The sequence below is a fragment of the Schistocerca piceifrons genome, chromosome 8, assembly GCF_021461385.2.
Source record: "Schistocerca piceifrons isolate TAMUIC-IGC-003096 chromosome 8, iqSchPice1.1, whole genome shotgun sequence".
In the NCBI taxonomy this organism is placed as follows: domain Eukaryota; kingdom Metazoa; phylum Arthropoda; class Insecta; order Orthoptera; family Acrididae; genus Schistocerca; species Schistocerca piceifrons.
The window spans coordinates 61,505,157-61,520,848 of NC_060145.1; the positions used below are offsets into that span (position 1 = coordinate 61,505,157).

Genomic DNA, 15,692 nt, shown 5'->3' on the forward strand with positions numbered 1-15,692 from the left:
CCTTCAGTCAGATGCAAAAATATTTTTCTTAGTTTCTTACAAAATATTTTTAAATGACATACCAACTTACTCTGTTATCAGCCTTAGTCTCATTCCATTTACAGAGATATTGTCTTGCTTTTCTACTCCATTGCTGTTATGAAAACAAAACAAAAACTTGCCTAAATTAGTCGTTTTCTGCTCACATTTTAGCAAAAAGAAGTCCAACCGAGGAGAGGCGTGTGGCGAGCTGAACATTTCCTGAGGAGCACTCCGCTGAGGAATTGGGTTATCATAAATTTTGGCGTAAACATCAGAGTCGATGAATTGTGGTAATTGCTTTGCAGTGAAACAAATCTTTACAAAGTGTAGTTTTTCATTTTTTTAATTCATACATTCATGGTGTCTCACTCTCTCTTTCAAGGTCATTTGCTAACCTGATGACGTCTGTGGGACATTCATTGGGAATGTCGATCGATAGACCACAAAATTTATTGGTAATGGATAGAAGAGATCCTGCTTCCAAATTGTACGGCCTCCTTTCAGATTGTAAAAAGTCTGGAACGGAACTCGCCGTCGTGGTTATTGACGACAAACGTGGTGTCTACTGTAAGTGTGAAGTAATGTCATCTGGTATTTCGAATGCCTTAAAGCTCAGTATTTACAGTTAATGTTATCAAAGCTCACCCTCGTGTAGGTTTATTGATGTCAGCTGTCAGCAGTTGCAAAAATTAAGATTCACAAATTACTGATTCCCAGAAGACTGCGACTCAATCCCTTGCACTTGTACATCTCAGATCTCTCCAAACGTAGAGCAGTTGGGGCGGAGGGTCGTTCATCCCTAGCTTCAACCCTTTGGCACTTCCATTTTTGGGGACTAGCAAGTGCTATCTTTACTCTGTGACTGTAAATTATGGGCACATGTTGGGTGGAATGTCTGCTCAACAGGCTGCATAATGAGGATGGTGCAGAGTAGTAGTAGTAGTAGTAGTAGTAGTAGTAGTAGTAGTAGGAGGAGGAGGAGGGTAGTGGCCAGGGTGAAACAGTTACCAATAGGCATACTGCTACACCCCATATGCTAGTGGCTCATTTGAGTATATCTGCATAATCGTAGAACAAAATGAAAATTGGTTCAAAAAAATAAAAATTTAAAAAAAAACTGTTCACTTTGTGGTTTGGATGTTTGACAGGCAGGGCAGTCAAAGGACTTGTAATTTATGACGCACATACTGTAACACATTTGTAATTATGTATTTATTCTAGTTATGGATCACAGAACTTTATACCAGGTTATTAATTTCAATCGGCAATGACCGTCTTCAGACCTAAGAAACCTAGAGGCATCAGAAAATGTATTTATACATAATAAACCCGGTCAAATAACTGAGTACATACAATTTTTAATCACACCAAGTCAGCATAGGAAAAAAATTGTACTATCAGAGCAATAAACGAAACAAGCTTCCATCATATTTATATAAAATGTGAATACATATGTAGTTATAGCATACATACGAGGTGGAATCCAAAATTTTCGGGACTGGTGCTGCCATCTGGAAAGTAGTAGTAGTAGTAGTAGTAGTAGTAGTAGTAGATCTTTGCACCGCTAGGTGGCGAGAGCTGCATATCTGTTGAGTCAGTGTGTGGAGCGGCATTCAGCTGGGAGGACGTGTTGCATGTCCAAAGTGATTTCTGTAATACTCTGTGTTTGGTGTGTGGCGATTTTACAATGGATCCGCGAACAGAACAGTGCGTGTGTGTCAGATTCTGTGTGAATCTTGGGAAAAGTGCTACGGAGACCCTTGCAATGATTCAACAAGTGTTTGGGGGACAGCGCATATGCTCGGGTCAGGGCCGGCCGTACAGATATTGAAGATGATCCTCACACCGGAAGGCCCGTTAGCCACAGAATGCCAGTCATTGTTGCCAAACTTAAACAACTGGTTCGTGCGGATCGACGTCGTACCTTTAGAGACCTTCGGATGAAGTGGGTATTGGTTGTGGGACATGTCAACGAATGTTGACTGATAAATTGGGCATGCATCGTGTCATCACAAAATTTGTGCCGAGGATCTTGACTGCCAATCAGAAGGCACAGCGTGTTGAAGTATGCACGGACCTTCGTCAGACCGCATCTGGTGATCCAACCTTCTTGTCAAGGGGTTATCACTGGTGACGAGAACTGCATTTGCATTTATGAACCATAGACAAAGCAACAATTGTGACAGTGGAAGAGCCCGCGCTCTCAGAGACCCATAAAAGTGAGACAGGTGAAGAGCAAAGTGAAGAGCACAATCATTGTTTTGATACCGAGGGAATTGTGCACAAAGTATTCGTCCCACTCAACCAAACAGTGAATTCCGTGTACTACTGTGATGTTTTGTGACGGCTCCGTGAAAACATTCGGCGATGAGGGCCTGAACTTTGGTGTCAAGGGACTGGCTGCTGCATCAAAATAACGCGCCCTGTCACACGTCCTTGCTCACCAGGAGCTTTTTGGCAAAAAACCACTTGGCGGTTGTACCCCACCCACCGTACTCGCCAGATATGGCACCTTGCGACTTTGCACTATTCCCAAAACTGAAACTCAAGTTGAAAGGCTGTCAGTTCGACACTCTAGAGAAAATTCAAGAAGCATCGCTGGCAGTGATAAAAGCCCTCAAAGAACAGGACTTCAAGAAAACATTTGACCAGTGGCAGAAGCGCCGGGACTGGTGTGTACGTTCAGATGGGAACTACTTCAAGGGTGATGGTGACCATTAGTCCAGAGGTAAGGTTTTTAACAGATGGCAGCACCAGTCTCGAAACTTTTGGATAGCACCTCATATAGGCTCTGTGAAACGTCTTAATGTCTGTCAGTAACAACTGACATACCTGAGGTATGGTATGCACAGCAGTTTACATGAATTGTACATTAGCCATTTACTGAATAAACAGATGCTCAAAACACAATATAGCAGTGCCTGTGTTATTCCGAATTACGATGCAAAGTTCCTTCGGACATGCATGCATAAATTTGACTAACACAGTCACTGCAATATCGTATTTATCCACCGACACTGGGCAAGCGACTTTAAAGTAAAATGTCTCCCCTGTACAGAATGTGCAAAATAGATGTAAAAGTACAGGTTGTAGACACATGGTTGACAACACATGGAAATTTGGGTCTGGCCATGAGCTGTGCTAAGGTAGCCAAATGGTAAGGTGACTGTTCATGACAAACAGGAAATCCGCGTTAGTCCCAGTCTGGCAAAATTTTCATTGTCCTCATTCTATTATACAGCTGATTGTTGTCCATATTTGGAATTGCGAATACATCTAATGTAATGCTCAAAACAGTTTCAGTAATTATTGATAAACTTAATATGTGAACTTACCAGAGTGCTAGCATATTATTACAGTTACACAGAGGAGGTTGGCTTTATTTAAAATATATACTAATAATAAATCAATATAACCATTGTGTTTTTGTGTCTTTCTTTGAACATACTAGTCTCCAAAACTACCAGATGGATTTTTATGCAGTTTTCACTGGTAACTTTGGCATAGCTAGGGGCATCAAATACACTATATTTCATCGAAATTGTATCGTGGAAAAGAGGCTCTCATGTTGTTGTTGTTGTTGTGGTCTTCAGTCCTGAGACTGGTTTGATGCAGCTCTCCATGCTACTCTATCCTGTGCAAGCTTTTTCATCTCCCAGTACCTACTGCAACCTACATCCTTCTGAATCTGCTTAGTGTATTCATCTCTTGGTCTCCCTCTACGATTTTTACCCTCTACGCTGCCCTCCAATACTAAACTGGTGATCCCTTGATGCCTCAGAACTTGTCCTACCAACCGATCCCTTCTTCTGGTCAAGTTGTGCCACAAACTTCTCTTCTCCCCAATCCTATTCAATACCTCCTCATTAGTTACGTGATCTACCCACCTTATCTTCAGCATTCTTCTGTAGCACCACATTTCGAAAGCTTCTATTCTCTTCTTGTCTAAACTGTTTATCGTCCACGTTTCACTTCCATACATGGCTACACTCCATACGAATACTTTCAGAAATGACTTCCTGACACTTAAATCAATACTGGATGTTAACAAATTTCTCTTCTTCAGAAACGCTTTCCTTGCCATTGCCAGCCTACATTTTATATCCTCTCTACTTCGACCATCATCAGTTATTTTGCTCCCCAAATAGCAAAACTCCTTTACTACTTTAAGTGCCTCATTTCCTAAGCTAATTCCCTCAGCATCACCCGACTTAATTAGACTACATTCCATTATCCTTGTTTTGCTTTTGTTGATGTTCATCTTATATCCTCCTTTGAAGACACTGTCCATTCCAGTCAACTGCTCTTCCAGGTCCTTTGCTGTCTCTGACAGAATTCCAATGTCATCGGCGAACCTCAAAGTTTTTATTTCTTCTCCATGGATTTTAATACCTACTCCAAATTTTTCTTTTGTTTCCTTTACTGCTTGCTCAATATACAGATTGAACAGCATCGGGGAGAGGCTACAACCCTGTCTTACTCCCTTCCCAACCACTGCTTCCCTTTCATGTCCCTCAACTCTTATAACTGCCACCTGGTTTCTGTACAAATTGTAAATAGCCTTTCGCTCCCTGTATTTTACCCCTGCCACCTTTAGAATTTGAAAGAGAGTATTCCAGTCAACATTGTCAAAAGCTTTCTCCAAGTCTACAAATGCTAGAAAAGTAGGTTTGCCTTTCCTTAATCTTTCTTTTAAGATAAGTCGTAAGGTCAGTACTGCCTCACGTGTTCCAGTGTTTCTATGGAATCCAAACTGATCTTCCCCGAGGTTGGCTTCTACTAGTTTTTCCATTCGTCTGTAAAGAATTCGTGTTAGTATTTTGCAGCTGTGACTTATTAAACTGATAGTTCGGTAATTTTCACATCTGTCAACACCTGCTTTCTTTGGGATTGGAATTATTATATTCTTCTTGAAGTCTGAGGGTATTTCGCCTGTTTCATACATCTTGCTCACCAGATGGCAGAGTTTTGTCAGGACTCGCTCTCCCACGGCCGTCAGTAGTTCCAATGGAATATTGTCTACTCCGGGGGCCTTGTTTCGACTCAGGTCTTTCAGTGCTCTGTCAAACTCTTCACGCAGTATCATATCTCCCATTTCATCTTCATCTACATCCTCTTCCATTTCCATAATATTGTCCTCAAGTACATCGGCCTTGTATAGACCCTCTATATACTCCTTCCACCTTTCTGCTTTCCCTTCTTTGCTTAGAACTGGGTTTCCATCTGAGCTCTTGATATTCATACAAGTCATTGTCTTATCTCCAAAGGTCTCTTTAATTTTCCTGTAGGCGGTATCTATCTTACCCCTAGTGAGATAGGCCTCTACATCCTTACATTTGTCCTCTAGCCAGATTAGATTAGATTAGATTAATACTAGTTCCATGGATCATGAATACGATATTTCGTAATGATGTGAAACGAGTCGAATTTTCCAATACATGACATAATTAGGTTAATTTAACAACATACTTAAGTTAATATAACAACTTTATTTTTTAGTGTTTTTTTATTTTTATTTTTTTAATTTTTTTTTTCTTAATTTATATCTAAAAATTCCTCGATGGAGTAGAAGGAGTTGTCATTCAGAAATTCTTTTAATTTCTTCTTAAATACTTGTTGGTTATCTGTCAGACTTTTGATACTGTTTGGTAAGTGACCAAAGACTTTGGTGCCAGTATAATTCACCCCTTTCTGTGCCAAAGTTAGATTTAATCTTGAATAGTGAAGATCGTCCTTTCTCCTAGTATTGTAGTTATGCACACTGCTATTACTTTTGAATTGGGTTTGGTTGTTAATAACAAATTTCATAAGAGAGTATATATACTGAGAAGCTACTGTGAATATCCCTAGATATCCTGTCTATCTCATTTTTGAGACGTTTGTATTCCTTTTTGCCTGCTTCACTTACTGCATTTTTATATTTTCTTCTTTCATCAATTAAATTCAATATTTCTTCTGTTACCCAAGGATTTCTACTAGCCCTCGTCTTTTTACCTACTTGATCCTCTGCTGCCTTCACTACTTCATCCCTCAAAGCTACCCATTCTTCTTCTACTGTATTTATTTCCCCCATTCCTGTCAATTGCTCCCTTATGCTGTCCCTGAATCTCTGTACAACCTCTGGTTCTTTTAGTTTATCCAGGTCCCATCTCCTTAAATTCCCACCTTTTTGCAGTTTCTTCAGTTTTAATCTACAGGTCATAACCAATAGATTGTGGTCAGAGTCCACATCTGCCCTTGGAAATGTTTTACAATTTAAAACCTGGTTCCTAAATCTCTGTCTTACCATTATATAATCTATCTGATACCTTTTAGTATCTCCAGGGTTCTTCCATGTATACAACCTTATTTCATGATTCTTAAACCAAGTGTTAGTTATGATTATGTTGTGCTCTGTGCAAAATTCTACCAGGCGACTCTCATACATAATATAAAAATGTCCTTATGTATGCAATGAATGCATGCATTAGTCGACCACAATATTATTCCACCTGGGAGTGAGTGAGCCATGGTCAGCTTATCGTGAGTTTTTATTGTGATATTTTACAAGGACATATTGAACCACTTGGTACTATATGCAGAACTTTCCTGAAGTCATTCATAGTGTGATGAGTTTTCCTCAGTCACAACTGTACTTGTTTAATGCAACATACCCAGTGTTTCCAACAACGGCCACAGGATGCCAAGAGCAATAATATAGTGGTCAGGTTGTATACATGTGTGTATGTTCCACATCTCCTCCAAAACCACTGTACCGATTTCTCCAAACTTGGTGCACACGTCACTTACTGTCTGGAAAGAATTGCTGTGGGGATAAGAACCACCTACCTATCAAAGGGAGGGATAAGAGTGGGAGGGAAAAAGAGTTGTTATCCATGACACACAAATACTCAGATTTTATTCATCCAGTATTTGGTAACGAGAACACTTGCCGTCTTGAAATAAATTCATATCTTTTTATAACTTTTTCTCGCTGACACTCCCTCACGTAATGATAAAGGGAAAACTTGTATTGTGTACTACATTTTGGCTGTTCATTTTCACATCATTATTACTTCTTTAAAACTACCTGTATTCAAGACACATGTTGCAGACAGTGTTCACATATACCACTGAATGTACATACAAAATTATATAGCATTGTACGACATATATCTCAGGATATGACATGACAAGCACTAAGATGCTGCAGTGTGTAAATTTGAATTTATTACTTCTTTACTACGAACTCTGTTCACAAGAAATGTCAGGTGCTATCCACATACGCCACTGAATATACCTACAAAATTATATCATTTTATAGCACAGAGAGAGGGGCAGGAGGAGATGGGCAGATGGGGGGAGGGGGCAGAAGGGATGGACAGAGAATGGGTAAGGGTGGAGATTGACTTACAGAATTTGAAAGAAGTATGCACTCGGGAATGCCGGGTATTCAGCTAGTAAGTAATGAGAGTTACAAAAATAGATTTTAAAACATGACACTGCATTATTAGAAACATTAATTGAATTAAAGCAATCTGAAGCAAAAATTCTAATACTCTGTTGATACGTGTACATGTAGAAAGTGAACATCGAGACAGCAGAAGACTGTGACACAGGTACTTTTCTTACATTCTAGGAAAATGTTAGACACATTTAGCATCATAACAAAGAGGTACCAATACAGAACAAAGTGCAACAGCCAACTGTGAGTCGAGGCTCCAACCAGGATTAGAGCAACACAACAGTAGTACATCCTATTACAAACGATAATAGCCAGCTAGTTTTAAAATCACACAACGTTATGGAGGGACTGCTGTTACTGGGAAGATATTAAATGTAACCTTACTCACCAGTTATTTATAGTAACTATAGATAAGTCACCATATGTAAATTAAAGCTCCGATGAAATAAATAAAGCAGCTCTAAAATATGAACATGTTAACTGTACTAATAAAAAGTACTGATGGAGTGTCAATACGTATGAGCTCTGCTCATCAAAGTTGCAAAATGAACACACAAGGTACTGAGCAAGGTGGTGCAGTGGTTAGCACACTGGACTCGCTTTTGGGAGGACGACGGTTCAAACCTTTGTCTGGCCATGCAAATTTAGGTTTTCCGCGATTTCCCTAAATCACTCCAGGCATGTCAGGATGGTTCCTTTGAAAGGGCATGGCCGATTTCTTCCCCATCCTTGACACAGTCCTAGCTTGTGCTTCATATCTAATAATCTCGATGTTGATGGGATGTTAAACCCAATATTCCATCCTGGACACAAAATGTATGGATCAAAGTATATTACAAGGTGCTGCCAAATATAACATCTGATATTTGTGAGACATTGTAGTTATCCATTCAGTCTTCTACACGGAGATGGATAAATAGCAGTTGAAAGGACACATTTTCATATGCCTTAACTGTCATGTGCATTTGTTTACATTAATATAAAACAAATATAGACACAAACAAAAACATAAAAAGGACAGTTAAAGACAATAATATTTGTAAACTGAAGCAATTCGAGGTACATGACTCACATTTGGGAGGACATCACTTCAAACCTGCATCCGGCCATTGTGATTTAGGTTTTCCGTGATTTCCCTAAATTGCTTCAGGCAAATGCAGGGATCTTCCCTTTGAAAGGGCACAGCCAATATCCTTCCCTAAAACAAGCTTGTGCTCTATTTACAACGACCTCGTTGTCGATGGGACACTAAACACTAATATCCTCCTCCAACTACTCAAGGTTCGTACACAGAATCTAAAAGTCCACCATACATAGGAAACAAACTTTTTTTTATTTTTATGTAACTATTTATTTATTTATTTATTTATTTTATGGCTAAGTTCGTTCAACCATTATTGCCTAAACTTTCTCTACACATACCTCCCAAAATGGTGTAGGTTCAGGAAACTGAGAAATGGCCTAGTTTTATTAAATGCTGTACAAAACCCCACACAGCGTCTCTCCCCCTGCAGGTCCAGGTGTAAGAATAGGCCCGAGGTATTCCTGCCTGTCATAAGAGGTGACTAAAAGGGGTTTCACATGTTTCGGCCTTTATGTGATGGTCCCCTGTAGGGTTTACCTCCATTCTTCAAAATTTTCCCAAAGAGTGAGCCAATCGGGGAAGGGCACCTTACATGGGGCATAGAGTCCATCATGCATTGAGATCTTTAGCCCACTTTCTTGTCGCATTTCAGTCCTGCTCATTCTCCATCTCTTGGGCGAGGATACCTTCCTGGGTGCGTTTTCCACCATTCACTATGCCGTGTTGCTTTCTGCGTCAACGATGACCATGGACTTCTTTGCACTTAATATCCAGAACGGTAGCCAGTCCGTTGTGGTGGGGCCGCCATGTACCCTGTTAGTTGTAGCCCCCTGATCACACAGGGATCGCTCTGCTGATGACTGCGCTGTTAACTCCCCACGTATGCCAAGGGGTAAATGCCCATCCCCCTGGGGCATCAGGACACCCAGCAATGGCCATCCTGCCAGGTGGCCTTTGCTGCAGCTGGGTGGCGCCCGTTGGGAGGGCTCCTGGTCAGAGTGGGTGGCATCAGGGCGGTTGACGCACAATGAAGTATAGTCCACCATATCTCGCTGGTGGTGAAACACCAGCAGTCTCTAAGTGTTCATGAGCTGAATTCATCGCACAGAAGTACAACCCCAAATCGTTCCCCTCCCTGGCCACACCATGGGAGGAATGTCAGGCTAAAGATGGCTGCAGATCTTATTCGCCACAGTACCTTGTATGTTCAAGAGCTGATGGGGAATTTTTAATGACGATGAAGCCTCAGTTTTTTGTTGAGCATTTAGAGGACAAGTTTGGGGAGGTGGAGGGATTGTCCAAAATGAGATCTGGGTCAGTCTTGATCAAAACAGCATCCTCTGCCCAGTCACTGACGTTACTTGCTTGTGACACCCTGGGGTTTGTTTCCGGAACCATCACGCCCCATAAGAGCTTAAATATGGTCCAGGGTATCATATTTCACAGGGGCCTTCTTTTGCAGTCTGACGATGAGCTGTGTGGTGTACATTTCGTCCAGTGTCCACCGGGGTCCGAGGGATAATCAGGTTGCCACCGGTGCCTTCATCTTGGCCTTAGTGGGCGATACATTGCTGGAGAAGGTCAAGGTGATGGTCTACCGGTGTGATGTAAAGCCCTAAAGCCCTCCCCCGATGCAGTGCTTTAAGTGCTGAAAGTTCAGCCAAATGTCTTCTCGCTGTACTTTCAGCGTCACATGTCGAGATTGTGGGCGCCCATCACATCCCAATGCTCCATGTGCCCCACCTACCATCTGTGTCAGCTGCAGAGAGCACCATTCGCCTTGCTTGCCAGACTGCAGGATTCTCCAGAAAGAAAGGAAAATCATGGAGTACAAAACCCTGGACCGACTGACCTACACTGAGGCTTAGAGAAAATTTGAACGTCTGCATCCTGTATGTATGACATCATCTTACACTGCTGCTACGACAGTTCTGGCACCATCAGCTCCGCCAACCCCAGTCACCTCTCAGAGCCGGAAGACTACACCTGCCCAGTTCATGATTGGGGGCATTTCTCTCCCTGTTGCTCCCGCACCACCTACTTCAGCAGCAACCCCCCCCCCTCCCCCCTTACCATTGGGGATGTCCGTCTCCACTGCTAAGCTGGAGAAGCGTAAATCTTCTAGTCTTCTCTCACTAGGAAGGGGTCCCTTGGGTCGCTCCCTTCCCAGGTTTCTGCTAGTGAGAAAGATGACACACACCAGTGGCTGAAGAGCTCAAAAGCAGCTGGTCGTAGGACTTCCCACTCATCCTCACGCCCAGACACTGAGCCAGTGAAGTCCTCCCAACCAGGGAAACCCAAGGAGGAGCAAGAGAAATCCAAAAAAAAAAAGATCGCTAAGACCAAGGAAATTGCGGTGGCACCCACACCACCGCTACCTACAACCTCAGCGGTGAGGATGGGGTGGAGGTTCTGGTGTCGGCTGAGGACGTAGATCTTGCCAGACCCTCAGACACAATGGATATAGACTGCTCAGGCAATAAGTCTGTGGCTGCAGGTGACCCTGAGGTGTAAACTGTCTCATTCAATGTTCCATGCCTTCCCAGACTCATGATGATGTCATCCTCCAGTGGAATTGAGGCAGTTTTTTCCACCGCTTGGCTTAGCTACGGCAACTGTTAAGCTTTACACCTGCTATCTGCATTGCCCTCCAGGAGACCTGGTTCCCGGCAATGCAGACCCCTGCCCTCCGTGGCTATAGGGGATATTACAAGAACCGTAGCGACTATAATAGTGTGTCAGGTGATGTTTGTGTTTATGTCCTAAACTCGGTCTGTAGTGACACTGTGCACCCTTCAAACCCCTTTTGAAGCTGTGGCTGTCAGAATGATAATGCAGGAAATAACTGTCTGCAATTTATATCTTCCTCCAGATGGTGCAGTACCCCTGAATGTATTAGCTGCAGTGATTGATCAACTCCCTAAACCTTTCCTATTTTTGGGAGATTTTAACGCCAATAACCCCTTGTGGGGTGGCACCGTGCTTACTGGCCGAGGCAGAGATGTCGAAACTTCATTGTTTCAGTTCGACCTCTGCCTCTTAAATAGTAGGGCCGCTACACATTTCATTATGGCTCATGGTAGTTACTCGGCCATTGATTTATCAATTTGCAGCCTAGGACTTCTCTCCCATCTATTCACTAGAGAGCACATGACGACCTGTGTTGAAGTGACCACTTCCCCATCTTCCTGTCACTCCTCCTGTGTCATACCCATGGACGCCTACCCAGATGGGCTTTAAACAAGGCAGACTGGGTAGCCTTCACCACTGCTTTCACCGTTGAATCTCCCTCACACGATAACATCGATGTGATAGTTGAGCAGGTGACTACAACAATCGTTTCTGTGGCAGAAAACATGATCCTTCGCTCTTTAGGGTGCTGCCGGCATAAGGCAGTCTGTTGGTGGTCACTGGAAGTCACTGAAGCAATTAAGGAGTGTCGGCGAGCTGTACAGCACTGTAAGCGGCACCCTTCCCTGGAGCACCTGATAGCCTTTAAACGGCTCCGGGCCCACGTTCACCAACTTATCAAACGGCGGAAGCAGGAATGTTGAAAGAGATATGTCTCGACCATAGGGTGCTGTACGTCACCTTCCCAAGTCTGGGCAAAGATCAAACTTCTTTTTGGGTACCAGACCCCAACAGGTGTTTCCGGTGTTAACATAAATGGCATGTTACCTACCGACGCAAATGTGATTGCCATGCACTGTGCTGAGCACTTTGCTCGAGCCTCTGCGTAGGAGAATTACCCCCAGCCTTTTGCACCCTCAAACGGCGGATGGAAAGGAAAGTGTCAGATTGATCACCTTGTTGTAGAGTGGGTGCTGTTTTTTTTCTTTAATTCTCTATAACCTTAACCACTGGCTTGTAAATAATTTACTAAATTTCATATTGTGTACTCAACTAGAAATATCTTGCCAAATCAACTGAAACTATGAGACAATAATTCGTTACTGAGTTGCAAGCATGCCTCCTCAATTCACCTTTGTGTTTGTTGCACTCATCCTGGTTAGAATCTTCATGCGTGATTGGCTGATGCATTTTGTCTTTTATTAGTACCTCTTCATTATGACGTGAATTGTGTCTGATGCATTTTCCCAGAATATGAGGAAAGTATTTGAAGCAGGCTTGCTGTGTCAGGATGTCACTTTTGTACATATACAGTTGCTCAGAGTGTGTAAGAAATTTTGATCAGGGTAGTTTTATTTTAATTACTCTTTCAAATAATGCAGTGCTCCTTTGTAACATCTATTTTGTAATTTTTTTTACTTAGATTACATAAAGCCTCCGCCCTCCCTCTTTATAACTGTCATAATGTGCTAGCACTCTGGTTAGTGAACTTGGGTTAATTTAATTAATTCTTTCTAAAACTATTTTGAGCATTCAGTTATTCAAGTAAAGACTAATGTACAATTTATATGATCTGCCTGTGCACACCATACTTCAGCTTCTTAGTCATCACAGTCCTCACATGTTTAGCTATCCATGTGTTGTGGCTGTCTGCAATTCATCATATCCATTCTACGGTGAGCAGCACTTATCCTTTTCATAATACTGTCATAATTTCATTCAAGTTTTTCCACTGTTTGAAATTTAGAATTTGTGTTTTCTGTTCTAATGAGACCTGGGGCATTATCAATAAAAAAGGAAGTATTTCCAGACTTCCCAGTTGCAAGCTGTCACTTTTTGACACGAGGAATAAACAGTTTTACAAAATTCTATTAAAGTGTGTGTTGCCATCCATGAATTCTTTGTTTCTAAAGGTGACCAGCAGTTTTTTTTTTATTCCCTTAAAGCACCATAAGTTTGTATACTTCCCTGTGATTGGCAAATGTTACAGGTTTTTCAACATAAAATAGCAGTGAAGGTTGATTTGCATGCCTAAAACAAGGTACTGATATTTCATTCTTAGAAACTAGGGATTTTGTTGGCATTTTCTGGTAGTTTCTTCATTGTCCAGTCACTGTTTAATAGAATTTGTACTGACAGAAGGTTGAGGTAAAATACGAGAACTGGCAGGTACACTTCCAAATAATAATCGGAAGATGTACACAAACATGACCTGGTAAATACGCAGCTTTCATTACTGTATAAAAACCTTACATTTCATAGTATATGGCTATATTACATTAATTTAAAAAGAAAAAGTAATGGTGGTCCAAAACTAACTCTCTCTCTCTCTCTCTCTCTCTCTCTCTCTCTCTCTCTCTCTCTCTCTCTCAGCAAATTTCAGTTATAAGAATAGACAACATTCTAATGATCCACCACAGATGTTAATGTCAAGATAAATCTTTCTTCTTAAATAAAATAGAGTATACGTTTTATACATCATCTGTATGAACACATCTTCAATTTATATTGTTTTTTCAGATTTACATTGTCTATACTAATAATAAATCTGTAGAACCATTGTTTGTCTGTCTTTGAGCACACTGCTCTCCAAAACTACTAGATAACGTGAGCATAGTTTGCGCCACATTGTGGTCTTTAGTTCATCAAAATTAGATCACAGAAAAAAAGATATAATGATTTAACATTCTACTAAAACTTTCTTGTGTCCAATAAAATTTTAAATAATACTTTCATTTGTCAATCAGTAACTGCTTCACTAGACCAACAGTGTTAGCTCTTATCGATGACAAGAGTTACCTGACCCATTCTGCACAAAGTAATTATTATCTCTTTCATACTGAATATCTTTCATTAGAAATTATGGGTCTGACTTTAATAATCTTTGAGCAGAATTGCTTATTTTGTCAGTGCCCAAACTTTAATGATAAGTTGACAATTATCTAAGAATCCTTTGTATAAGTAAACTTCTGGCTAAAACATTGTAAAATAGTATTTGTTGTCTTTAAAAATGGTTTTTTTTGTGCTAGAGTACCACAGTGTTTCTCCTTGGATAATCTATTCTTGTGGCCTACCTCATCCCCCCCCCCCCCCCCCCAAAAAAAAAAAAAAAAAAAAAAAAAAAAAAAAAATTACCACTGCCAGTTTTCAGCAGAGCAGTGTGTTACACGAGTATAAATCCAGTTTTCTTTCAATTGAGAATAATGCCGCGCAATGCTTCTTACAATTAAAGGATCCAAAATCACTTTGTTAAAGTCACAAGGTTTCTTTGTATACTCTATTAGAGCATAACTAATGTGAGAATAGTCTCAACCTATCCACACAGTTAAGATACTATCCATTCGTCAACGGTATAAATGTTGAGCCTCTCTATTGTTGGAATTATTTCCTTATGTAAATAACTTCCAGCAGTCACACTGGACACAATACTACACACAGATGAGTACCAATCAGATTATGGCTGATAAAATTGATATCAATTAAAATTCCATCATTTTCTTCAGCTAAATCTGGTAAGAGACATTACACTCATAATGATAGACCATGCTATCATTAACTTCATGACACCATACTTAAATGGAAATCAGTTACAGTCTCTAGTGGATTTCTTGGAAATCGCATATTAATGCTTTGACTAACTAGAATTGTACTGTCCTGTCCACTACAGAGGACTCTTGCTAAGCAAAAACTGATGAACTGTGAGAACACTATCTGAACACTACTGTAGAACAAAGGAACAAAGCTAATTTTCCTGTTTAACTCGCTCAATGTTATGATCGAGTTTAACAAGTCTTGTTCAGCCAGCTAGCTTCCAAAATGTCTTCTTTTTTCTCTGAGATCAAGTCTTCATTTTTGTTTGAGTGTATTCTCGAACACTGCACATATTCTCCAAATTTGTGCACAGGTTGCAGTGGTGCTCCTTCTGCCTCATCATTCTTCTATAGTATAACACATTCACATAATTTACACAAATAATTACATATTCTATCCTTCACAAATGTTACTAAATAGCCTCAAGTTAATCATGTACACATGGTAGTGCAACACTTTACTACACAATAAGTCCACAGTCAGTTTTGATAGTCACAAAGCCTTATGCCATGCTTAGGTTTATATGTAACAAGTCAGGCAGTAGTCACTTCAAAATCAGTGTTGCCCTTTCTTGTTTCTTGTTCATTTCAGGGACTCTTTCACAAATCATAGGGTCATTTATTGCTTGTCGTTGCCAGTGTACCTACATAAATTCTGTAAAACATGCATAGTCTAAATCCTGCTTTTCTGCAATTTACATTG

General features: G+C 40.8%; 1 protein-coding gene across 1 annotated transcript in view; it reads left to right on the top strand.

Annotated features, from left to right (window-relative positions):
- The window catches only part of LOC124711135 (protein argonaute-2), a 266,005-nt gene that overhangs the window by 203,880 nt on the left and 46,433 nt on the right, over positions 1 to 15,692 (top strand). Inside the window, exons 15-16 of the mRNA XM_047241028.1 lie at positions 193 to 311; positions 404 to 588. Of these exons, the coding sequence (XP_047096984.1) occupies positions 193 to 311; positions 404 to 588 (304 nt within the window). The remainder of the gene's footprint in view (positions 1 to 192; positions 312 to 403; positions 589 to 15,692) is intronic.